We start from the raw sequence: 25,370 nt of genomic DNA on the forward strand, positions 1-25,370 counted from the left end.
AACCTGTAAAAAAAATAAGTCTATGGAAGGATGTGCATACGTTATATGAACACAGTATGCCATTTTATGAGGGACTTTGAACATCTGCAGTTCTATGTCCACGGGAGTCCTGCAAGTATCGAGGGATGACTGTACTTCATCTTAGAAAAGGAAAGCAGGCTATCACTCTGATCTGGTAGTGCACTTAAATAATTAATTCATCATTCTCACTGACTGGTAGCCAAGCAGATTTTGTAAAAGCTTAGTGCATTATTTAAAAGAATACACTTAAATCTTGAAACCTATCAGTTTATTAACTAATACAATATGCTCTGCAATAGCCTATATGAGAAGAGAATCTAAAAATAAAAGAGTATATATATATGTATATGCATAACTGATTCACTTTGCTGTACAGAAACACAGCACTGTAAATCAACTATACTCCAATAAAAAATTTTTTAAAACAGCAAAAAATATATAATAGTTGAGCTTACTAAAACCTAACTTACTAAAAAGTAAATAGTTAACTAGAAATGACAAGCTTATGTCTGATGAAACACAAATTGTCTATTATCACAACTAAGGATGATCTGAATTAAGGCATACCCAGGGGTGTCTGGCACAGTCATTAGCAGATATTAAGCTAAACATTTTCGTATGCATAAATAGGATCAGGATCTAACTCAATCTTAATAAAGAGATCAGAGATGCCACTCAACTCAGAACACTAAAACTGTTCATATTATTTACTGATGCTGCCTCTCAAGATCAAGAGCAATAGCTCAGTTCTTCTAGGCTGTAAAACAATAAACATTTTTTAATTCAGAAAAATATAAACTATCGGTAGCAGTTCAACATGGATTTGTAAACAGCGATGTCAAAACTTCATTTTCTAAGACAAAAAACAGGGTTCGTGGGAAAGGGAAAAGTGACAAGCAAATATAACAGACTTGCTTCCAAAGAATTCAAAGCTTCATAATGATCTCATTTTATCCTCCGATTATCCTTACCATTATACTCAAAAACGGGAGACTGAGAAATTTGCCTACCAGTACCCAGAAAAATCACACACCAAGCCTCATCTGAATTTCAGTAGTCTTCTCAAGGATTGAAGAATTTTTTCTGATAAGCAGCTACTTCTGATTTTCTCAAAATTTATGACTGCCAGAGATTTGGGGAGATGCTGCCAGGATGACTGCGTACCAAGTTCAGGCTATAGGAAAAAGACTCATTCAATCAGTCTGGAGATGTAAGAGTTCATCAAATCAGCCAAGGGAAAACACAAGTCCTAAAGAAGTCATCCTCTTTTGGAGATCATCAGACTCAGTTTTCCAGAAATGTTTCACCTAACATTCCTGTCCATCCTGAGCACTGGAAATCCTATTGGCAGAGCAATCTAAAGCTCTTCTAACGAGACCAGACAGGCAAGCAGGTGTCAAAGGAAAGCATGAAAGTGTCCCAGAAAAGAGCCCAAGATAGAACTGAAAACCTAGACGCATAAGAAAGAATAACCTACAGGAGAAGTAAAACAGGAACAGCAGAAACATTGAGTAGAAAATCTCTTAACCCAGTGGACAGCAGACCCTTAACAGATCTGTATTCTGGATTTTCACATTTTCCTTCCCAGTATGTTTTACAATAACTGATTCCACCTCTTAGAATCTGAGTGCGTGCATGCTAAGTCGCTTCAGTCCTGTCCAACTCTTTGCAACCTTATGGACTGTAGCCCACCAGGCTCTTCTGTTCATGGGATTCTCCAGGCAAGAATACTGGAGTGGGCTGCCATCCCTAGAAGGTTCCAGGGGATCTTCCCAACCTATGGATTGTACCGGCATCTCTTCTGTCTCCTGCATTGGCAGGTGGGTTCTTTACAACTAGCGCCACCTGGAAAGCCCTATAGAGAGTGCTTATATTCTGCTAACAATTACCAGTTATTTAGCATGAGTAAAGACTGAGTGAGACAACTTGCACTTGAATTCTGGTTCAGCCATTTACTAGCCCAGCGATCTTTATAAAGTTAATTAAATTTGAAAGACAGAAGCTGAGCAGCCTCCTCCAAATTGTTGTCTAACTTGATTATAAGAGGATCTGAAATGTATCCCTCGCTCAGGTACTGGGGTGAGTGCTTTACGTGCATCATCTCCTCAAAAGAGCCTTTAATAGGGATTAAGGAAGAGAAAAGTACGTCAGGTCAGAGAATCTACAAACGAAAAAGCCATGGTGTAAAACCAACCAGGAAATATGCCTTGAGGAGAAATGTAGAGGCCGAAGAGATTAGGGTTAGGTCATATATGCTATGCTGGAAAGTGCAAATTCCTGTGGAGAGCTGTAGATTCATTCAACTATTTTAATCAGAGGAGCCATAAGATCACATTTACATTTTAGAAATATCACTGTCACCTGGAAAATAACTGGGGACAGACTGGAAGCAGGGATAAGATAGCTGCTGGACCACTCATCAGAGAGCAAGCTAAACATGCCTGGGTGGAGGCAGTGAGGAAAAAAAGGATGGGAGACATGAATGGAGGGACCAGTGAATAAACTTAAGAGCTATTAGAAGCACACAGACTACGGCAGCACCAGAATCCTTGAGGGCAAGTTCAGGGTACCCGGCTCACAGCAGACAGCATGTATTTCCTGTGAGAATCTGGAAAATGACAACTTCAGAATTTAAGAATGACACTCGGGTTCTTGACATATGTGACTATGTAAACTGAAGCACCAGTCATCGGAATAGAGGAAAAGCTTACTCAAGAAGAAAAGTTTGAATGTAATTCTGAACATGCTGAATTTGAATAGTCAACTCCAGTAAAGAGAATGTTGTGTGTTTTTTAAGTCCACATTCTGCCCACTAGTAAGAGCCGACTCTGTATCTGCAGTTTAATCCCAAAGCTCAAGCAAGGTCTTTCCCTCACACTAAACTGCAGGAGACTGTGATACTGACATTTATGAAAATTAAACTCGTTGTGGTTTGATACTGACTGGGCTAACAAAACATGAGCAAGATTGTAGGGTATGAACTGGACCAAAATAGTGTGACTAGGAATGCAAACACAGTATTATAAAAACTAAGACATGATGATTCGGCAGAAGCAGGGTAATGATTTCAAAGATATCTCTTGGGTTTCAAACCAAGATAACTAGAACATGATAAAATAAACTACATAATTAAGAAAGAACCCATCTGGAAAGATAAGCTCAGTTTTCTGACATTGATTTTTTTAGGTGGTAACAGAACACCAAATAGATGGGCAAGGCCAGAGAGGGAGCAAAATATCAACAACTCATTATTTAATAAACACATATTGAGTGCTTCCTATGTACCAGGCATTGGCCCTAAGGTATTAGGAACAGAACTGAAAATTTCTCATCCTCCAGGAGTTTATATTCTACACAGGAGACAATCAATCAATCAATGGGAGGTAGCTGAGTACAATGGAGAAACAAAATGGAACAAGGACACAGGGTGAAGATGGATATTTTTTACAGAAAGAAATTAGGGGAAGCCGCTCTTAGAAACTTATTTGAACAGTCTTGAACGATTGATGAATACCAAATCTTCAAATACTTGGGGGAAGAGTGTTCTAGACAAAGAAAACAGCACAACACAGATACCACAGCAGAAATGAGCTTGGTGTACTAAGAAACAAGAAGCTTAGAATGAAACTGTTTGGAGATCATAATATCAGAACACAGGAAGGACCAGACTGTGAGCCACACTAGGAACTTGCATTTCCCAGTAAGTGGCATGGGAAGGTCCTGGAAGATTCTGAGCAGGTAAACGACAGTATCTCAGATTTTTAAAAGAACATGGATCTTTGTAAATGAAAACTGATTGAAAAGGGCAAGAACTAGAAGCAAAGAAGCCGACAGCTCCTGCCACAGTCTATCAAAGAGAGAAGGATGACTGGAGTAAGATAACAGTGATGAGCGAAGGAGAAGTGATGAGATTCTAGATATATTTTTAAAGGAGAGCCAGAAGAACTGGCTTAAAGTACAGATGTGGAGGGTGAAGGAAAAGGAGCATCAATGATGACTCCTAGACATTAGAGCGGAGAAGGCAATGGCACCCCACTCCAGTACTCTTGCCTGGAAAATCCCATGGACAGAGGAGCCTGGTGGGCTGCAGTCCAGGGGGTCGCTAAGAGTTGGACACGACTAAGCATCTTCACTTTCACTTTTCACTTTCATGCATTGGAGAAGGAAATGGCAACCCTCTCCAGTGTTCTTGCCTGGAGAATCCCAGGGACAGGGGAGCCTGGTGGGCTGCTGTCTATGGGGTCGCACAGAGTCGGACACGACTGACGCTACTTAGCAGCAGCAGCAGACATTAGAGATGAGTGATAGTAAATATCAGCAATGCCATCTATTGAAATAGGCAAGGATGAAGGACTGAGCAGGTTTGGGGAAGAAATCAAACACTGTTATTATCTCTATTTCCCATACTAACAATAAGGAAACCAAGGCACAGTATATTTAAGCAACTAAGCAAAGTTACACAGCTGGTCAGCAGCTAACCTGGGAATTGAGTTTAGGCAGTGCGGCTTCAGAGCCTGAATTCTTAACACTAAGCTAAATCACCTTGTAAGACTCCAAAGGGAAAAAAATATATATCAAAAATTAAGTTCTAGGACTGAACATTTGGAAGTCAAAAAAAAAAAGAGAGAGAAAGAGAGGGAATCCAAAAAGACTTAAAAAGAGCTAAGTAGAAAGAAAAAGTTTGGTGTCCTAGAAACTAAGAGAATAAAGTACATAAAAAACAGGAATGCTAAGAGATCAACAAAGAAATGGACTAGGAATTGACCAATGGATTTGGTAAAATGGGATTCACCAGGGACTTTGAAATAAAAGCTTGATGGAATGAGTTATCTTTATAATTCAAGAGTTCAACTGAGCAAGAAGTAAAACATCTGAAATGAGATTCATGTGTTCAATGTTTACTGAATGTTTATTAGTGCCAGACAGTGGTCTACATGTTAGGAATACAGTGGTGAACAAACCAAACAAAAAGCTCTGTCCTCAGGGAGCATATGTTCTAATAACATATTGAGGCGTTTCTTCAAAGGAAAAGTTATCTTCAGTATTTTACTTCTTTATGTAAAATGTTCAGTTCAGTTCAGTCACTCAGTTGTGTCCGACTCTCCGCGACCCCATGAATTACAGCACGCCAGGCCTCCCTATCCATCACCAACTCCCGGAGTACACTCAAACTCATGTCCACAGAGTCGGTGATGCCATCCAGCCATCTCATTCTCCGTCGTCCCCTTCTCCTCCCGCCCCCAACCTTTCCCAGCATCAGAGTCTTTTCCAGTGAGTCAACTCGTCGCATGAGGTGGCCAAAGTATTGCAGTTTCAGCTTTAGCATCAGTCCCTCCAATGAACATCCAGGATTGATCTCCTTTAGAATGGACTGGTTGGATCTCCTTGCAGTATAAGGGACTCTCAAGAGTCTTCTCCAACACCACAGTTCAAAAGCATCGATTCTTCGGCGATCAGCTTTCTTCACAGTCCAACTCTCACATCCATACATGACCACGGGAAAAACCATTGCCTTGACTAGACGGACCTGGAAGAGGTCAGTCTTCATTCCAATCCCAAAGAAAGGCAATGCCAAAGAATGCTCAAACTACCGCACAATTGCACTTATCTCACACGCTAGTAAAGTCATGCTCAAAATTCTCCAAGCCAGGCTTCAGCAGTATGTAAACCGTGAACTCCCAGATGTTCAAGCAGGTTTTAGAAAGGGCAGAGGCACCAGAGATCAAATTGCCAACATCCGCTGGATCATGGAGAAAGCAAGAGAGTTTCAGAAAAACATCTATTTCTGCTTCATTGACTATGCCAAAGCCTTTGACTGTGTCAATCACAATAAACTGTGGAACATTCTGAAAGAGATGGGAATCCCAGACCACCTGACCTGCCTCTTGAGAAACCTGTATGCAGGTCAGGAAGCAACAGTTAGAACTGGACATGGAACAACAGACTGGTTCCAAATAGGAAAAGGAGCATGTCAAGGTTGTATATTGTCACCCTGCTTATTTAACTTATATGCAGAAGGAAATGGCAACCCACTCCAGTGTTCCTGCCTGGAGAATCCCAGGGACGGGGGAGCCTGGTTGGCTGCTGTCTATGGGGTCGCACAGAGTCGGACACGACTGAAGTGACTTAGCAGCAGCAGCAGCAGAGTACATCATGAGGAACGCTGGGCTGGAAGAAGCACAAGCTGGAATGTAAAATGTTACGTGGTATAAATCAGTAAATTTCTGATTTATGGTTTTAGTTTACCAGTTTATTGGTGAATAAAGCTAACAGCAATTAATTTTGAAGTGGTAAAAATATATGCTAATGTTAAGTGATAAAAAAATCAAATGAGTTAGTGAAAGTTTATCACTGACATGCTCACTGATGGATAAAGTGAGAAAAAATCGTTAAATGTATTAAACATACTATATTCTGTATGTTATCCTAGAAAAAAAAGTTTTAATGGGAGTCTAATGGACTCTGTCCAAGGATGATTTACTGGGAGTCTCTTGCAAGTCTTCTTAGATAACCTTTCATGATATTTTGATACATGGATCATGGGGAAAGTTGTGATCCAAACACTAAAACCTAGCTTTTAAAAGGTAAAATTTTCTGGGACTTCCCTGGTGGTCCAGTGGTTAGAATTCTGCTTCCACTGCCAAAGGCACAGGTTTGACAGGGAACTAAGACTCCACCAGTCACCAGCCAGAGAGCCAAAAACAAAGAAGCTAAAAAGTAAGCTTTTCTGGAGCAAAACAATGCTCCTATACTCAAGAAGCTTACCCTAGCAGGTTCAACTGATACATTCTCAACTCAACAAACTTTTATTAAGCATCTCCTCTGTAGCAACAAGTAAGAGTTAAGAAGCATAACGCAAGATATGACTACCTTTCAGTTCCGTTCAGTCACTCAGTCATGTCCGACTCTTTGCGACACCATGAATCACAGCACGCCAGGCCTCCCTGTCCATCACCAACTCCCGGAGTTCACTCAAACTCATGTCCGTCAAGTCGGTGATGCCATCCAGCCATCTCATTCTCTGTCATCCCCTTCTCCTCCCGCCCCCAATCCCTCCCAGCATCAGAGTCTTTTCCATTGAGTCAACTTGTCACATGAGGTGGCCAAAGTACTGGAGTTTCAGCTTTAGCATCAGTCCTTCCAGTGAACACCCAGGACTGATCTCCTTTAGAATGGACTGGTTGGATCTCCTTGCAGTCCAAGGGACTCTCAAGAGTTTTCTCCAACACCACCTTAATATGAAATAATTTAGTAAAGACAAAAAGTATTGCAGGAGGTCTGAAAAGGGCGGCAACAAGAGTGGGATAGAACAATGTTCCTCAACTGGAAACTATTCTGTGCCCTCTGGGGACATTTAGCTGTGTCTAGAGATGTTTCAAATCATAGCTGTGGGTTGGGTGGGGAGAGGTGCCACTGACATCAAGCCGGGAGAGGTCAGGGATGCTACTAAACACCCTACATTGCAGAGGACAGATACCCTTGACAAAGACATTTACTTGGTCCAAACCATTCGTCACTTATGGAAACCCCAGGTTAGAGTCATCAGGATATGATTCAGGTATGAGCTGGATGCAGAGTTGGCCTTTAATCATGAGGACATGCAGAAAGTTTCGTAGAAGAAACAATACAAGCAAAAGTGTAAAAGCAAGAAGGAGCCTGTGTCTGAATTGGGTAGTGCAGGTACTGGGAAAGGATTTGACATTAAAAATCCAATGGAAATGCGGGTTCAAAGGGCAATGGGATATAAAGATGATTGGGTAAGTGGAAGCTCAGTTACATACAACCATGAAAACTAGATCAAGGTGCTGGAAACAGAAGGAGCAGGTGTTAAGAAACTGTTTTATTTTAACCATTTGCCCTGGAAATTAATGTAGTAAGTTATAAAACTGCTTGAGAACAGCGACCACGTCTCTTATTCATCACTATCTCTTATGTCACCAAGCAGTGTCCTATAAACAGTGTGTGCTAAGTACTTATTAAATTAAATGTTTCTTCCCAATTATTTATTTATTAAATACTCCTAGTGACCTCTAATGCTCCATCCACTGCTAGGATGCAGGACATTCATTTAAAATGTCCCAAAAAGTTATCTTTGAGTTGATGCCTACTATCTAAAGGCACTGCAGGAGATCCTCTATACATGTTATGTCACTGAACCACAAACAGGATGTGTTTTCCCTCTCTTTAAAGATGAGGACACCAGGACTCAAAGAACTTAAGTAATCTGCCCATGATTTCCCTCTGAGCTAGGCAGTGGTGGGGACAGGACTGAAATCTTTTCTAATCTTAACCCAAACCCTCAAGCTTCAGTGGCAGGCTGTAAGTTGGGAATTAAAAAGCAAATTCAAACCTTTCATAATTAATCTATACAAATACAGAAATAGCAATTCCATAAGGTCGTCCTTATTTTTGACTATAACAATTAGACATGATGTTTAACTTGCGTTCATTTCACACCTGTGAGCCAAGGTAGTTACCCCAAAATTCTCTCAGGGAAAACTCAAACTCCTGTCATTATTACCCTCAGAGGAGGAAAACACACACACACACACAGCTAACCTGTTGAATTCGTATGATCAGGACTTAAAACCTGTGATTCACGAAACAAAAAAGAGTATTTCAAATTCACAACAAATTAGTATTTTCAGATCCCAGATCCTCTTCTACACTTAAAGTACTGAGACCTACCCTAGGAAGGCAGCCCAGCGACTCAGGTCCTCACGCGTGTTTATACTGTTGTCAAGTATTTCATCTTAATTTCTCTCCCAGTATCTTTAAGAGTCTACCCTTAACCAAAGTTCTCTCCTCCCTCTCCCTGGTACAGTTATAAAACAGATTTTAATTTCCTCTAAGAAAGCTAACCTAAAACATTATCCCAGTTCCCAACGTTTGACATGTGCCCGGGAAACCCTTCATCACACAGCTGATCATCCTACGCCAGCTGGGACTCCCTAACTCTCGATTCTGTCCTCCCGGGAGCAATGTCCAAGCACCAGATGCCACACCAGCTGTTCCTCCGCGGCCTTCGACACCCACCTTTCCAGCAGTTCTTTCGGAACCCACAGCCCCAGCTCCAGGCCTGTTTCCCAGGCTCTCTCAGTCCCCACCCCCCCCTTTTTTTTTTCCAAAAAGATGCGACAAGCCCCCAACCTCCTCCAAACCCTTACAGAAAGAGCCTCAGGAAAGAGGCAGCATTCCGCCCGGCCCGGGGGTCCAGACCGTCCGCCGGGAGCGGGCCGAGCGGGCCGGGGGGTGGACAGGGGGCAGCAGAAGCACCTACCGACATCCTGATCGAAGGGATTGGTGGCAAACAGAGGCATCTCCACTGCGTGCAGAGGTGTCCGGAGGGACTCCCCCTTGACACCACGGGAGTCAGGGTGCGACCTAAGAAGGAAGTCTCCTCGGGCAAAAACAGCGGCCGAGACGGACTCTCCGCGGCCCGCAACAGCCCCAGCTCTCCCCGACCCCCAGCAACCGCGGCAGCGGCAGCGGCGGCGGCGGCAAGAGCGGAGGAGCCGCGAAGGCCCCGGGCGCGGAGCCTGTCGGGAATCTGGGTGCCCTGGGCGTCGCCCGTCCAGAACCTGCCCCGAACGTGCCCCGAACGTGCCCCGCAGAAACCGGCCCAGCCTCCGAGCCCCCTCCGCCCGGACCGCCTTTGACTAGCCCCACGGGACAGTGGCAGGGATGCCTGCCTTTCCTGACTTGGCCTTGGTCCGGAGCCTCCGGAGGACGGGGTCCTCCAGGCGCACCGAAGACGACTAACGAGCTCAGGCGTGAATCAGAGGCTGAGCAGAAAGAAAAGGGGTCGCGTCTGGGTAGGGAGAAACCCTCTTCTCCCCCGTGCTCCGATGGTGGGCACGTTTGTGGTCCCGAGGGCGGAGGATGGAAACTCCTTTCCTCATCTAAGTAAAAGGGCTTATGAGTTCAGGTCGCTGCCCGCGGTGACAGGAAGCTTGCTCTGGTTAAGTCATGTGAGCGGGCGGCTTGGCCCGAATCCCGAAGAGGGGAGTGTCAGGCGCGCGGCTCCTCGCGGAGGCCGGGGCGGCGTTGGCACCTTCCAGCGAGTCCCCGAAGGCCTGCCTGGAAGCTCTGTCGAAAGCTCTTCTAGCTGGGCGTTGGCAGCTACTAGCTGTGTGATCCGCCGGCTGTTACCAGTGATTAGCAGTTGACCAAAAAGGTCTGCGATAAACACCCCCCCCCCCAAAAAAAAAAGCCGAGCAAAAAAAAAAAGAAAGCTGAAAAATGGATCTAAAGCTTGATCAGTGGTTAGTAATAACTTAAACTACTTAGTAATTTTATTTATAAGTTAATTTAACAATAATAAAAACTTTTCTCTATCCTGTAGGAATTCTAAGGAGCATCTTTCTAGAGATTTGTGCATCCCATTTGAAACGAACTTGGAGCATCTTGCATGTAAATTGAAATTGTGTAAATTTACCAAAAGTTCCCGTAATTGCTGACTGCAGCATGTAAACGTTTAGAATGTGTCAACAAGATTAGTATTGTGATAGACGAAGAGTGCTTAGAAAAAATCCATTATGAGGTCCCGTTTTTAAAACTGAGAAATGCAGATTAAAGTAGCGTTTTGATACGTTTTTGTCAGACAAAGATGAAAAAGAACCAGGGATGTGGGGAATCGTACATTCATATTGTTAAATGAAATTATTAGTCTCCCAGTAGAAATATTTGAAAGTGTGTAACACAAGGTTTTAAAATGTGAATACCTCTGGACCCAACAATTTTTTGAAATTTATCCTAAAGACATTGTTTAACAACATGAACAAAGATATTCATGGCAACATTGCTTATACTATCAAAGCACTGTTAATAGAAAAATGCAGGACATTAGGGATTAGACAGATAACTTCCTTGTCGGTACTTCAGTTTCCTCAACTGTATTTAACAGGAGAGATAATCGGGTTGTAAGGATCAAATGGATTCATACAAAGGAAGCCCTGGGTTACCCAGCATATCAGTTCAGTTCAGTCGCTCAGTCATGTCCGACTTTTTGCGACCCCATGAATCACAGCACGCCAGGCCTCGCTGTCCATCACCAACTCCCGGAGTTCACTCAAACTCATGTCCATCGAGGCGGTGATGCCATCCATCCATCTCATTCTCTGTCGTCCATGTCTCCTCCCGCCCCCAATCCTTCCCAGCATCAGAGTCTTTTCCAGTGAGTCAACTTGTCGCATGAGGTGGCTAAAGTATTGGAGTTTCAGCTTTAGCATCAGTCCTTCCAGTGAACACCCAGGACTGATCTCCTTTAGAATGGACTGGTTGGATCTCCTTGCAGTCCAAGGGACTCTCAAGAGTCTTCTCCAGCACCACGGTTCAAAAGCATCAATTCTTTGGCGCTCAGCTTTCTTCACAGTCCAGCTCTCACATCCATACATGACCATGGGAAAAAACATAGCCTTGACTAGACGGGCCTTGGTTGGCAAAGTAATGTCTCTGCTTTTTAATGTGCTATCTAGGTTGGTCATAACTTTCCTTCCAAGGAGTAAGCGTCTTTTAATTTCATGGCTACAGTCAGCATCTGCAGTGATTTTGGAGCCCAAAAAAATAAAGTCTGACACTGCTTCCACTGTTTCGCCATCTATTTACCATGAAGTGATGGGACCAGATGCCATGATCTTCGTTTTCTGAATGTTGAGCTTCAAGCCAACTTTTTCACTCTCCTCTTTCACTTTCCTCAAGAGGCTTTTTAGTTCCTCTTCACTTTCTGCCATAAGGGTGGTGTCATCTGCATATCTGAGGTTATTGATATTTCTCCCAGCAATCTTGATTCCAGCTTGTGCTTCTTCCAGCCCCAGCGTTCCTCATGATGTACTCTGCATATAAGTTAAATAAGAAGGGTGACAATATACAACCTTGACGCACTCCTTTTCCTATTTGGAACCAGTCCGTTGTTCCATGTCCAGTTCCAACTGTTGCTTCCTGACCTGCATACAGGTTTCTCAAGAGGCAGGTCAGGTGGTCTGGTATTCCCATCTCTTTCAGAATTTTCCACAGTTTATTGTGATCCACACAGTCAAAAGCTTTGGCATAGTCTAGCACTAAATAAGTGTAAGTAATCATTTTAATTTGTATTGGTCATAGTACACACAGTATAAAAATTCTCCAGCTATTAAAAGTGTTAATACAGATCTGTGTTTATACAGAATGACATCTAAGTATATTCCTTTTAAAAAGCCGCTTGCTGCTGCTACTGCTGCTAAGTCGCTTCAGTCGTGTCCGACCCTGTGCGACCCCATACAGCAGCCCACCAGGCTCCTCCATCCCTGGGATTCCCCAGGCAGGAATACTGGAGTGGGTTGCCATTTCCTTCTCCAATGCATGCATGCATGTTAAGTCACTTCAGTCATGTCTGACTCTGTGCGACCCTGTGAACAGCAGCCCACCAGGCTCCTCTGTCCACGGAATTCTCTAGGCAAGAACACTGGAGTGGGTTGCCATTTCCTTCTCCGAAAAAGCCACTTACAAAACCATATAGGATTATGCAATACCCCAAATTTTCAGTTTGAAAGGACATCAGTTCAGTCGCTCAGTTGTGTCCGACTCTTTGCAACCCTATGAATCACAGCACACCAGGCCTCCCTGTCCATCACCAACTCCTGGAGTTCACTCAAACTCATGTCCATCGAGTCGGTGATGCGATCCAGCCATCTCATTCTCTGTTGTCCCCATCTCCTCCCGCCCCCAATCCTTCCCAGCATCAGAATCTTTTCCAGTGAGTCAACTCATCCCATGAGGTGGCCAAAGTATTGGAGTTTCAGCTTTATCATCAGTCCTTCCAATGAACACCCAGGATCGATCTCCTTTAGAATGGACTGGTTGGATCTCCTTGCAGTATAAGGGACTCTCAAGAGTCTTCTCCAACACCACAGCTCAAAAGCATCAATTCTTTGGTGATCAGCTTTCTTCACAGTCCAACTTTCACATCCATACATGACCACTGGAAAAGCCATAGTCTTGACTAGACGGACCTTTGTTGGCAAAGTAATGTCTCTGCTTTTTAATATACTATCTAGGTTGGTCATAACTTGCCTTCCAAGGAGTAAGCATCTTTTAATTTCATGGCTGAAAGGACATAGGTGATAATAATTTGATTATCTCTGAATTGCAGTATTTGTGATGATATTTTGTTCTTAGGCAGTTTATATTTTACAAATATTTTAATGCTATGTTAAAAATATATGAGCCTATGTTTCTTTGAAAAGCAGAAAAATAGTTAATACAACAGTATAAAAAATGTGGTATGTTAGTCCCACCGGTTCTTTACACTTTAAGAAACCAATGCCAAGGCTTGCTTATGTTTCCTTATGACAAGTATAAAATTCTTCCAAAACATCACTGTTAATCAGTGAAGCAGGAAATTCTCTCTGAAAAACCAGTTTTTGATTGCTGGGCTGACAGGATCAGGTGACAACTTGTCTACCTCAAGTTCCCAAACATCAGTGTCTGGGACACATTAATCATAATTGCCCTGTATCAGAGCCAGATATTTATGAAGAAGCATTTGGATGTGCTTTGTGCATCACTGAAGAACTCTGTTGCCAGCAGTAAGTTGGTGAGCAAATTGTTCAAGCCTTGCTCATCAGTATGTGCACTCTGGAAGTACTAAAGTAAAATAACGCACGTAGTAATCTTCATGGAATTATCCATATATTCTGACCTGGAAGAATGATGTTAGCTATTTGAGGACTTTATGATGGCTATGAAAGCATTTTTAATACTATTTAACAAAACCAAATAGAAGAAGTGAAAGTGGTTATATTTTGAAGTTGCCTTTCCATGATTATCCCTTAAAACATTGAAACTACATGAGTTTCACGTTTACTTTTACCATAGTTTTTGAAACATTGTAGTGACACATTCAGGGGCTTCCAGGGTGGCTCAGCGGTAAAAATCCACCTGCAGTGCAGTAGAAACAGGAGATACAGGTTTGATCCTTGAGTCAGAAAGATCCCCTAGATAACTCCAGTATTCTTGCCCGGAGAATCCCATGGACAGAGGAGGTTGGTGGGCTACAGTCCATGGGGTCGCAAAGAGTCAGACAGGACTGGGCACCAGACAAAAAGAAACATTCAAGTGTTTCTGTAATATGTGTTTACTAGATTCTGTGGTTAATTTTGATATATTATTCCCTTTTTCTTTTTTGGTTTGATTTTGAAAATTCTAATACATTAGAAAAAAAAAAGAAGACACCTCCATGCAACTAGAGTTACTCCAGGAAAAATCTGCAATTTTAAGGTTTAAAAAAAGAAATATTCCAGGAACCTTACTAACACTACTTTAGTTCACACTCCCATCATCTTTTAGATGATTTATTACATTTATCTCCTGCTGTGTTTTTCTCCTTTCCTACTGCTGTGGACTGAATCATGTCCCCACAAAATTCATATGTTGAAGTCCTAACTACCAATGTGATAACATTTACAGACTGAGCCTTTGGTGGATAATTGCTGCTGCTGCTAAATCACTTCAGTCGTGTCCGACTCTGTGTGACCCCGTAGACGGGAGCCCACCAGGCTTCTCTGTCCCTGGGATTCTCCAGGCAAGAATACTGGAGTGGGTTGCCATTTCCTTCTTTGGGTAGATAATTAGGTAATTACATTTATATGAGGACATGAAGGTGGGGCCCTTGTGGTCGGATTTGTAAGAACAGACACCAGAGAGCTTACTCTGTCTCCTCTCCTCTGCCATGTGAGGATGCAGTGAGAAGGCAGCTGTGTCTGCAAGCCAGAAAGAGAGTGCTCCCCAGAACCTGATCATGCTGGTACCCTGATCTCAGATTTTCAGTCTCCAGAACTGTTTTAAAAAATCTCTTGTTTAAGCCCCTAGCCTAAGGTATTTTCTTATAACAACTGAGTAAATACACCCACGTTTCTCCATACCCCTGCTGGAATGATTTTTCTAAAACAAAAATCTGAGTATGTTATTCCTTTAAAGTTATCACATGGTTCTTCAGTCAGTCATTTAATAAATATTTATTAACTCCTTATGTGTACCAAGTATCATACCAGATGCTGGAAAAACAGAGATTAAAGCTCTTTTATAGAGTATAGCTGATGGGGAATGCAGTCACTAAATAAATAATTAAGTCCTAATTCCTTAGTATTACATCCTTATATAACTGGCCCCTGAAAATCTCATTTTTTTTAAACAGTTTCTCAGACCCTCTACTTTAGTCTTTCAGATTCCCCCATACTTTCCATGTCTTCAAAGAAGCAATTCTTTCTACTTTCCTACTCTAATTCTATACCCTCTCTAAATCTTCACTCAAATTCCAATTCTAAACTGTAATAGGCACATAGTAAGTATTTGTTAGTTAGCTGATTATTGACCATTTCTATCATAGCATTTAATGGTATTATATTAAGTATCTTTTACTACATAGAAATCACCCCAAAGTTTCTGACCTAGCACAACAATAATCATTTTTTTGCTTGCAAATCAAAAACTTGGACAGAACTGTGTGGGCATAGCTTGCTTGTCTTGCATACAAGGTCAGTAAGAGGGGCTCAAGGCTGGGATCATTCACCGGAACTACAGTCTTGAAATCGTGCACATTTACATGACTGGTGGTTGACGCTGGCAATTGGCTGGGTCATTGGGGCTGTTGGCCGGAACACCTGCAGGGGACCTCCCGTGTGTCAGCACATTGGACTGAGCATTGTAAGAGGCAGGAAAATGAAACTCAGTTTCTCAAGACCTGAACTAGAAAGTGGGCATAGCAGTGCTTCTGTCGTATTTCACTGGACAAGCAATTGCAGCATCTATACTTAAGGGGAAAGGAAATAAAACCCACCTTTCCATGGAAAGAGTATTAAAGAATTTGGGGGCCATATTTGAAAGCTGCCACACTATTGTAACTTTTTACTTGTCTCCATAACATTGGCCTGTGACTCATCTCTGGGTTCCCAGGCTTTCAACAATAGGTGTTCCATAAACATTTGTTAAATTTAGTAAATAAAATATGTCATGATTAAAGTGGCACACTGCCGTTAGCAGCCATGAGGGAGTAACAGGCTCTAGCCTTACCTTTTCACCATAACCAAGTAAAACACTGGACAAAATATGTGAAAAAACTGATTGCAGACCTGAAACAGCAGTCTGTGATCCCAAGGAGAAAAGAAAACAAACAATGAGCCCTATGATTGCCACAGCCTTCTGTCTAGAGTCAGTTTCTGATTATCCCCAGGGAGGGAAAACCCCAAAATTACCAAATGGGATAATGAACGACATTTTACAAAGATAAAGGCATAAAGTCACTCGAAGACACAGTAATATCAAATGTGTTTAACCTAAAGACAACTGGAAAAAGAGGAAGCAAGATTTACAGAACTGACAGAAGAAATAGATACATCCAGAGTTTTGTTATCTATTTTAATACTCCTCTCTCAGGTAAGGATAGAACAAATAGAAAATTAGTAATTACATAGAAAACAAAGAACTCTCTCAACCAACTCGACCAAATTGACATTTGTGATGGCTCCACCCAAACACTGCAAGACAAACATTCTTGTCAAGTAGACAAGAACGGTAACAAAGACAGGCAATATACTGGCTGTATAACGACTCAATTTAAAGGATAAAATTAAGTAGATTGTTTTCTTGACTAAAACAATTAACTTAGAAAGGTAATAGCTATCTGAAAAATTTCAATTTATGTAAAGATTAAACAATACAGTTCTAAATAATCTGAGTCAAAGGAAAATCAGAGACTTTGAACTAGGTGAAAGTGAAAATAACCAATCAACATTTGTGAGATGCAATTAAAGTGATGCTTAGAGGAAATACTTTAAGCATTAGATATTAGAAAAGAAACTCTAACATCAATGAGCTAAGCTCCTACCTTAAGGAGATAGAATTCAAGTAGAAAAGGGAAATAATAAAGATAAAACCAGAAATCAATAAAACACAAAAAATAAAACCGAAATTCAACCTTCTTAAAAGTCAAAATTGATAGTACTCTACCTAGATCAAAAGATTAATAAGAGGAAACAAATAACCAGTATCAACAATTAAAGAAGCAGCATGACTATAGATCCTGTAATTAAAACATTACACAAATAATACTAAACCAAAATATTCACAAAGGAATATTCTTTTAAAAATCTTTAGGCTGATAAATTTGATAACATCAGTTCAGTTTAGTCACTCAGTTGTGTCCAACTGCGACCCCATGGACTGCAACACGCCAGGCCTCCCTGTCTATCACCAACTCCCGGAGTCTACTCAATCTCATGTCCATTGAGGCAGTGGTTGATGCCATACAACCATCTCATCCTCTCATCCCCGTCTCCTCCTGCCTTCAGTCTTTCCCAGCATCAGGGTCTTTTCCAATGAGTCAGTTCTTCACATCAGATGGCCAGAGTATTAAGTTTCAGCTTCAACGTCAGTCCTTCCAATGAATACCCAGGACTGATCTTTAGGATGGACTGGTTGGAGCTCCTTGCAGTCCAGGGGACTTTCAAGAGTCTTCTCCAACACCACAGTTCAAAAGCATCAATTCTTCAGCTCTCAGCTTTCTTTACAGTTCAGCTCTCATACCCATATGTGACTACTGGAAAAACCATAGCCTTGACCAGACGGACCTTTGTTGGCAAAGTAATGTCTCTGCTTTTTAATATGCTGTCTAGATTGGTCATAACTTGTCTTCCAAGGAGTAAGCATCACACACATTGATATATATTTATATAAATTACATATATTTATATTATGGAGAAGGAAATGGCAACCCACTCCAGTATTCTTGCTTGGAGAATCCCATGGAGAGAGGAGCCTGGTGGGCTACAGTCCATGGGGTCGCAAAGAGATACATATTATTTATATTTTTTATGTATATATCAATATGTGTGCTTAGTCACTCAATCATGTCTAACTCTTTGTGAACCCATGGACTGTAGTCTCCTCAGCTCCTCTGTCCTTGGGGATTCTCCAGGCAAGAATACTGGAGTGGGTTGCTGTACCCTTCTCCAGGTGATCTTCCCAACCCAGGGATCAAACCCAGGTCTTCCATATTGCAGGTGGATATTTTTTACCTTCTGAGCCACCAGAGAAGCCTATATATATATATATATCAGTACCAGAAATTAAATTCTTAGTTCAGTTCAGTTCAGTCGCTCAGTCGTGTCCGACTCTTTGTGACCCCATGAATCACAGCACGCCAGGCCTCCCTGTCCATCACCAACTCCCAGAGTTCACTCAAACTCATGTCCATCGAGTCAGTGATGCCATCCAGCCATCTCATTCTCTGTTGTCCCCGTCTCCTCCCACCCCCAATCCCTCCCAGCATCAGAGTATTTTCCAGTGAGTCAACTCGTCGCATGAGGTGGCCCAAGTATTGCAGTTTCAGCTTTAGCATCAGACCTTCCAATGAACACCCAGGATTGATCTCCTTTAGAATAGACTGGTTGGATCTCCTTGCAGTCCAAGGGACTCTCAAGAGTCTTCTCCAGCACCACAGTTCAAAAGCATCAATTCTTCGGCTCTCAGCTTTCTTCACAGTCCAACACTCACATCCATACAAGACCATGGGAAAATCCATAGCCTTAACTAGATGTATCTTTGTTGGCAAAATAATGTCTCTGCTTTTTAATATGCTATCTAGGTTGGTCATAACTTTCCTTCCAAGGAGTAAATTCTTAATTAAACTCTACAAAAATCTCTAGGCCCATGAGTTCAACTGTTAATTCTATCAAACTTCTAAGGAAGAAATAATATCAAACATTTACAAAATCTTTTAGAAAATACACCAGATGAGAACAATTTCCTAATTATTGTATGAGACCAAAAGCATCCTGACACCAAAATCAGATGTTATAATTATCAAAAATATAATATTTTAAAATAGTATACAATTATATTAAATAATACCTTTATTAATAGAAATATAACAATCCTTTAAAAAAAGAAATTTATAGGAATATGAAGAGAATATATCATGACCAAGTAGTTAATCCCAGGACTGTAAAGTTACTTTAGTATTTGAGATCATTCAACATAGTTCACCATACTAACAGTATGTAAGAGAAAAACCATATGAAAATTTCAATAGCCACAGAAAAATACTGTTTGACATAATTCAAAACCTTTGTGATAAAAACAACAAAGAATAGAGGAAACCTTTTTCAACCTGACAGAAGTCATGTCCAAAAAACTTAGACCTAACTAACATCTTACTTAACGGTGAAAGAGAATGATTTTTCTATAGTAAGAAGCAACAGAAAAATGCCCATTTTTATGCTACTATTTAATGACCATCCTAGTGCAAAAGTCAAGAAGAAAAAGGAATATACTTTTCAGACTTTGCCTTTAGCCAAGATGGAATAACAGACTGGATTTGTCATTTTGCCTGAAACAACTGAAAACCAGGCAAAATGATTATAGTTGGAAATTTCAACTCCCCATCTCATTAGTAGAAAACTTGAATACTATCATCGAACTCGACTTAAATGAAACTGATACAACACTACATCTGATGAAAGCTGATAACATAGTCTTTTCAAGTGCATGACATACTTACCAAGATAGAGAATATTCCATGCCATAAAACAAATCTTAATAAATTTAAAAGGGGTCAAGTCATACAGAGTATGTTCAGTTCAGTTCGGCTCAGTCGTTTACTACTCTTTGCAACCCCATAGACTGCAGCACACGAGGCTTCCCTGTCAATTGCCAACTCCCAGAGTCTGCTCAAACTCATGGCCATTGAGTCAGTGATGCCATCCAACCATCTCATCCTCTGTTGTCCCCTTCTCCTCCTGCTTTCAATCCTTCCCAGCATCAGTGTCTTTTCCAATGAGTCAGTTCTTCGCATATGTTGATGGCGAACATATTGGAGTTTCAGCTTCAGCATCAGTCCTTCCAAAGAATATTCAGGACTAATTTCCTTTAAGATGGACTGGTTGGATCTCCTTGCAGTCCAAGGGACTCTCAAGAGTCTTCTCCAACACTACAGTTCAAAAGCATGAATTCTTCAGCACTCAGCTTTGTTTATAGTTCAAGTCTCCCATCCATTCATGACTACTGGAAAAACTATAGCCTTGACTAGTCGGACCTTTGTTGGCAAACAGTATATTCTCTGAACGCAAGTGAATTAAATTAAAAATAAATTACAGAAGGATATTTAAATGTCCCCAAATATTTTGAAACTAAGTAACACTTCTAAATAACCCATTGGTTAGAGGAGAAATAAAAATGGAAAATAGGAAGTATTGAGAATGGGCTGATACTGAAAATATAACAAAATTTATGAGAAGCAATTCTAATAGTATTTAGAGGGATATTTATAATATAATATAGCATATATGGGCTTCTCTGGGAGCTCAGCTGGTAAAGAATCCACCTGCCATGCAGGATACCCTGGTTTGCTTCCTGGGTTGGGAAGACCCCCTGGCAAAGGGATAGGCTACCCACTCCAGTCTTCTTGGGCTTCCCTGGTGACTCAGATAGTAAAGAATCCACCTGCAATGTAGGAGACCTGGGTTCAATCCCTGGGTTGGGAAGATCCCCTGGAGGAGGGCATGGCCACCCACTCCAGTATTCTTGCTTGGAGAATGCCCATGGACTGAGGAGCCTGGTGGGCTACAGTCCATGGGGTCGCAAAGAGTCAGACACAACTGAGAAACTAAGCACAGCACAGCATATAGCATATATACTGGAAAAGGGGAAAGTTCTCAAATCAATGATCTTGATTTCATTTTAAGGATCTAGAAAAAACTGCAAATGAAACCCAAAGAAAGCAGAAGAAAGGAAGTATTAGATATCAGAGAGGAAAGCAATGAAAAAGGAAGCAGAGAAACAATGGTGGAAATCACACTTAAAGTTCATTTTTTGAGGAGATAAAATTGATAAAACTATAGTCAGATTGACAAGGGAAATAGAGAAAAGATACAAATTACCAGTTTCAGAAACGAGAGAAGTAACATCACTACAGATGCCACAGATATTAAGGGGATAATAAGGGAATATTATTATAGCCAATTCTCTTTAAAACATAAATATATATATAGGCCTCACAGCTTGCAGGATCTTAGTTCTCTGATCATGGACGGAACCTGGGCCCACAGCAGTGAAAGTGACAAGTCCTAACACCGGACCACCACGGAATTCCCATATCATGGCCTATTCTATACCTATAAATTAGATAAAAAGAAAAGGCAAATTCCTTCAACAGCACAAAATTCTGAAGCTCAAGACAGAAATAGTTCACTTGAATAGCTCTATTTCTATTAAAGAAAGTAATTTCTTACTGTCACTCAATTCCTGACTTCCACTTTGACTCCTTTCTTATTATAAAGATTATATATTTTCTTTAACCTAATAACTGCTAATGACTAGGTAACTGGATTAGCAACACTCATCGGCTGGTCGGGGTTTATGGTGATTCTGCTGACTTAGTTTGCATCTGGTGTATCATGAAGGATGTTTGAAAATAAAGACATCCCCAAGAAATCTGCTCCTCCCCAGCATTTACCATTCAAAGACTTTCAGAGGCTTTCATGCAGGTTAAAATAAGCTACAGATTTCCAAAAGAGATAACTACAGTTATAAAGGTGACTCAAAGTCTCGGGGCAGAATGAATCAGAATATGTAAAATTTCCAACCATACCAAGTGTTGGCTGGGATGTAGACCCATTGAAACTCCTCCACTGTGCTGGTGGGAACGTAAAATGGTACAACCCTTGGAAAACACTTTAGCAGTTTCTTTGAAAATTAGACAAATATCAACCATGTGACCCAGTCATCCCACTCCTAAGTATTTACTAAGAAAAATGAAAGTGTATCTCGGAACAAAGACTTGTCAACAAATGTTCATAGTTGCTTTATTTGTAACTGGGAGAAAATAAAAACACCCAACTATCTAAACATGAGTAGAGTAGATAAACTATGGGGTAAATAGATAAACAAACTGCTATGTCCATGCAAGAGAATGCTTCTCAGCAATAAAAGAGAGTGAATTACCGATACACACAGCCATATGGACGAATCTCTGATTCACAATCAGCTGCATAATTGGTGGAACACAGAGCAAAATGAAAATATGGATTCCCTTGTTCATATATTGTTAAGAATTTCAAAACAGTGACAGCAGAGCATTAAAACAAGTGCCAAGCCCTTTTAAGTACAAGATTCTATAGGACTGCACCAGCCACATGCCTGTGAAGCTGGACCTGCTCAAAATAATTGTCCCGAGTAAAGGAAGACAGACAAAAAAGGTATATAACATATGATTTCACTTATTTTTAAATTAATTTTTATTGGCGTATGGTTGTTTTACAATGCTGTGTTAGTTTCTGCTGTACAGCAAAGTGAATCAGCTATATGCATACATACAGCCTCTCTTTTTTGGATTTCCTTCCCATTTAGGTCACATCAGAGCATTGAGTAGAGTTCCCTGTGCTATACAGTAGGTTCTCCTTAGTTATCTATTTTATGTGCATGCATACTAAGTCACTTCAGTCGTGTCTGACTCTTTGTGACCCTATGGCACCCTGCCAGATTCCTCTGGCCATAGGATTCTCTAGGCAAGAATACTTGGAGTGGGTTGCCATGCCCTTCTCCGGACGATCTTCCTGACCCAGGGATCAAACCCCCATCTCTTGTGTCTCTGGCATTGGCAGATGGGTTCTTTACCACGGGCGCCACCTGGGAATCCCTGTCTATTTTATATATAGTATCAATAAGGTGTATGTCAATCTCAATCTCCCAATTCACCCACCACTCCCTCTTCTCCTCTTGGTATCCATAAGTGTGTTCTCTACATCTGTATCTCTATTTCTGCTCTGCACATAAGTTCATCTATACCATTTTTTCTAGATTCCACATATAAGAGATGTATATAAAATGACTGAAAACGCAAATTTATCTAAAGTGATGGAAAGCTGATCGGGGTTACTTGAGGAAGGGTAAGAGGAGGGATTTAAAAGGAGCACAAGGAAGCTCTTTGGGATGATGTATGTGTTTACTATCTTGATTGTGGTAAAGGTTTCACAGATGATACAGTTGTGAGCTGTGCCATCCAGCCCAGGCACTGACCTCTGGAGAGTTTTCCACACTAAAGAGCCTACTTTAACAGCAGACAAAAACAGTGTTTTAGAAAAGTTCTAAAAAGTTTTAAAGTTCTAAAAGTGTTTTCTTTGCTAAAAAAAGTTCTCAGAGCATCTTATTTTGTTTTAAAAACAATAAATCACTTTCTGTTGGGGGAAAAAATTCAAAACATTACTTGGCCTTTGAGAAGGATTTTTTAAAAATACGGTTCATGATCTCTATGCAGTTCTTCACCACAGCCAAAACACACACAGTTCAGTTCAGTCACTCAGTTGTGTCCGACTCTTTGCGACCCCATGAACTGCAGCACACCAGGCTTCCCTGTCCATCACCAACTCCCGGAGTCCACCCAAACTCACATCCATTGAGTCGGTGATACCATCCAACCATCTCATCCTCTGTCGTCCCCTTCTCCTCCTGCCCTCAATCTTTCCCAACATCAGGGTCTTTTCAAATGAGTCAACTCTTCGCATCAGGTGGCCAAAGTATTGGAGTTTCAGCTTTAGCATCAGTCCTTCCAATGAACACCCAGGATTGATCTCCTTTAGAATAGACTGGTTGGATCTCCTTGCAGTCCAAGGGACTCTCAAGAGTCTTCTCCAACACCACAGTTCAAAAGCATCAATTCTTTGGCGCTCAGCTTTCTTCTTTAGTCCAACTCTCACACCCATACATGACCACTGGAAAAACCATAGCCTTGATTAGACGGACCTTTGTTGACAAAGTAATGTCTCTGCTTTTTAATATGCTGTCTAGGTTGGTCATAACTTTCCTTCCAAGGAGTAAGCGTCTTTTAATTTCATGGCTGTAGTCACCATCTGCAGTGATTTTAGAGCCCAAAAAACTAAAGTCAGCCACTGTTTCCACTGTTTCCCCATCTATTTGCCATGAAGTGATAGGACTGGATGCCATGATCTTAGTTTTCTGAATGTTGAGCTTTAAGCCAAGTTCTTCACTCTCTTCTTTCACTTTCATCAAGAGGCTCTTTAGTTTTTCTTCACTTTCTGCCAAAAGGGTGGTGTCATCTGCATATCTGATATTACTGATATTTCTCCCAGCAATCTTGATTCCAGTTTGTGCTTCTTCCAGCCCAGCGTTCCTCATGATGTACTCTGCATATAAGTTAAATAAGCAGGGTGACAATATACAGTCTTGACATACTCCTTTTCCTATTTGGAACCATTCTGTTGTTCTATCGGGGTCCAGCCCCGATATGACCCAGGGTATCCTCGGGATGAACGGCGTCGGCGTCAGAGAGAGAGAGAGAAAGAGAGAGAGAGACAGGGGCTGATGATTCCTTGGTTTACGCTGGAAACCAATAAAACCCCAGCACGGGGCTTGCTCTGTTTACGTAGGCCGCAGGCGCCCTCTCGAATCACTTGAGGCACCCCACCAGGGCACCCTCTCGAGTGGGTCTTAGAAGCCCAGGCAGATAAGTAAACTCAGAGGGCCCAGTGCTCCAAGGATCTCAACCAGAAAAAGGAGAATAGAGAAAAGGATGGAAAAAGAGAAAGAACGACACGGGGAGACCAAGCTTCAGTGAGCAAGGCCCAAAACTTTATTTTCCAGTGCTGCTTTTATACCCTAAGTTATGCGCATAAGAAACAGAGAAAGGGAGGTATAGATTCACACCAAAATCACGTGGGGTCAGCAGTCTTGACCCTTATCAGGATCAGGGCTTATTTGTGTGATAAAAGTTTTAGGTGATTTATACCATCTTCTGGCCAGGGGGCCTGCTAACAGTTTTATGGCCCTCTCTCCTAACAATAGGTTAGTTAGCAAGTAAAAGACTTATATTCTTTTAAGGTGACTTTCCTGAAGTTAGGTGCTAGACACATAACAAAGTTACATTCCTATAAGGCACCGGTGTAGTGAGCTGCAAGAAAGGAATTTATTAACTTAAGATCTGATGTGGTTAAATCAAAGCATTAATGTATTTCCAAGGATACAATAGATAGAGGAAACTGCAGCAAGCATTGATTCAACAATAAAATCTTTCCTAGTACTATTCTAATGATTTTAACTACTTCAACAGATTCCTGTATTTTAGAATATTAGGCTTTCTGTCCTTGCATGGCTGGGAGGCTATAAACAGTCACACTCATAGTTGTAAGAGCCCGGACAAACTTGTCATGCAAGTTAGAAAGCTATCAGAGGGGCTTGGATTGGAACACTCCTATTAAGCCGAGGAGAACTTTTAAACTACAGCTCTGAATTAATGTTTTCAGAGAAAGGTGGTTGGGGGGAAGCCCCTGTAAGTATTAGAGGACTTGGTAAGAGGCGTAAGA

The 25,370-nt window shown here is 41.4% G+C and overlaps 1 protein-coding gene across 3 annotated transcripts in view; it reads right to left on the reverse strand.

The window, feature by feature from the left end:
* STAM (signal transducing adaptor molecule) overlaps nt 1-9,925 on the reverse strand; it is a 70,084-nt gene extending 60,159 nt beyond the window's left edge. For all 3 annotated transcript variants that reach the window (XR_008686414.2, XM_088844060.1, XM_055429474.2), the window contains exon 1: nt 9,302-9,925. Coding sequence is in view for 1 of the 3 variants with exons in the window: in XM_055429474.2 (XP_055285449.1) it covers nt 9,302-9,341 (40 nt within the window). In the remaining 2 variants the exon portion in view is untranslated. The remainder of the gene's footprint in view (nt 1-9,301) is intronic.
* Nucleotides 9,926-25,370: the final 15,445 nt, after the last annotated feature.

This window comes from Moschus berezovskii, chromosome 15 (assembly GCF_049115385.1).
Source record: "Moschus berezovskii isolate FMDL1 chromosome 15, NW_MosBer_1.0, whole genome shotgun sequence".
Classification (NCBI taxonomy): domain Eukaryota; kingdom Metazoa; phylum Chordata; class Mammalia; order Artiodactyla; family Moschidae; genus Moschus; species Moschus berezovskii.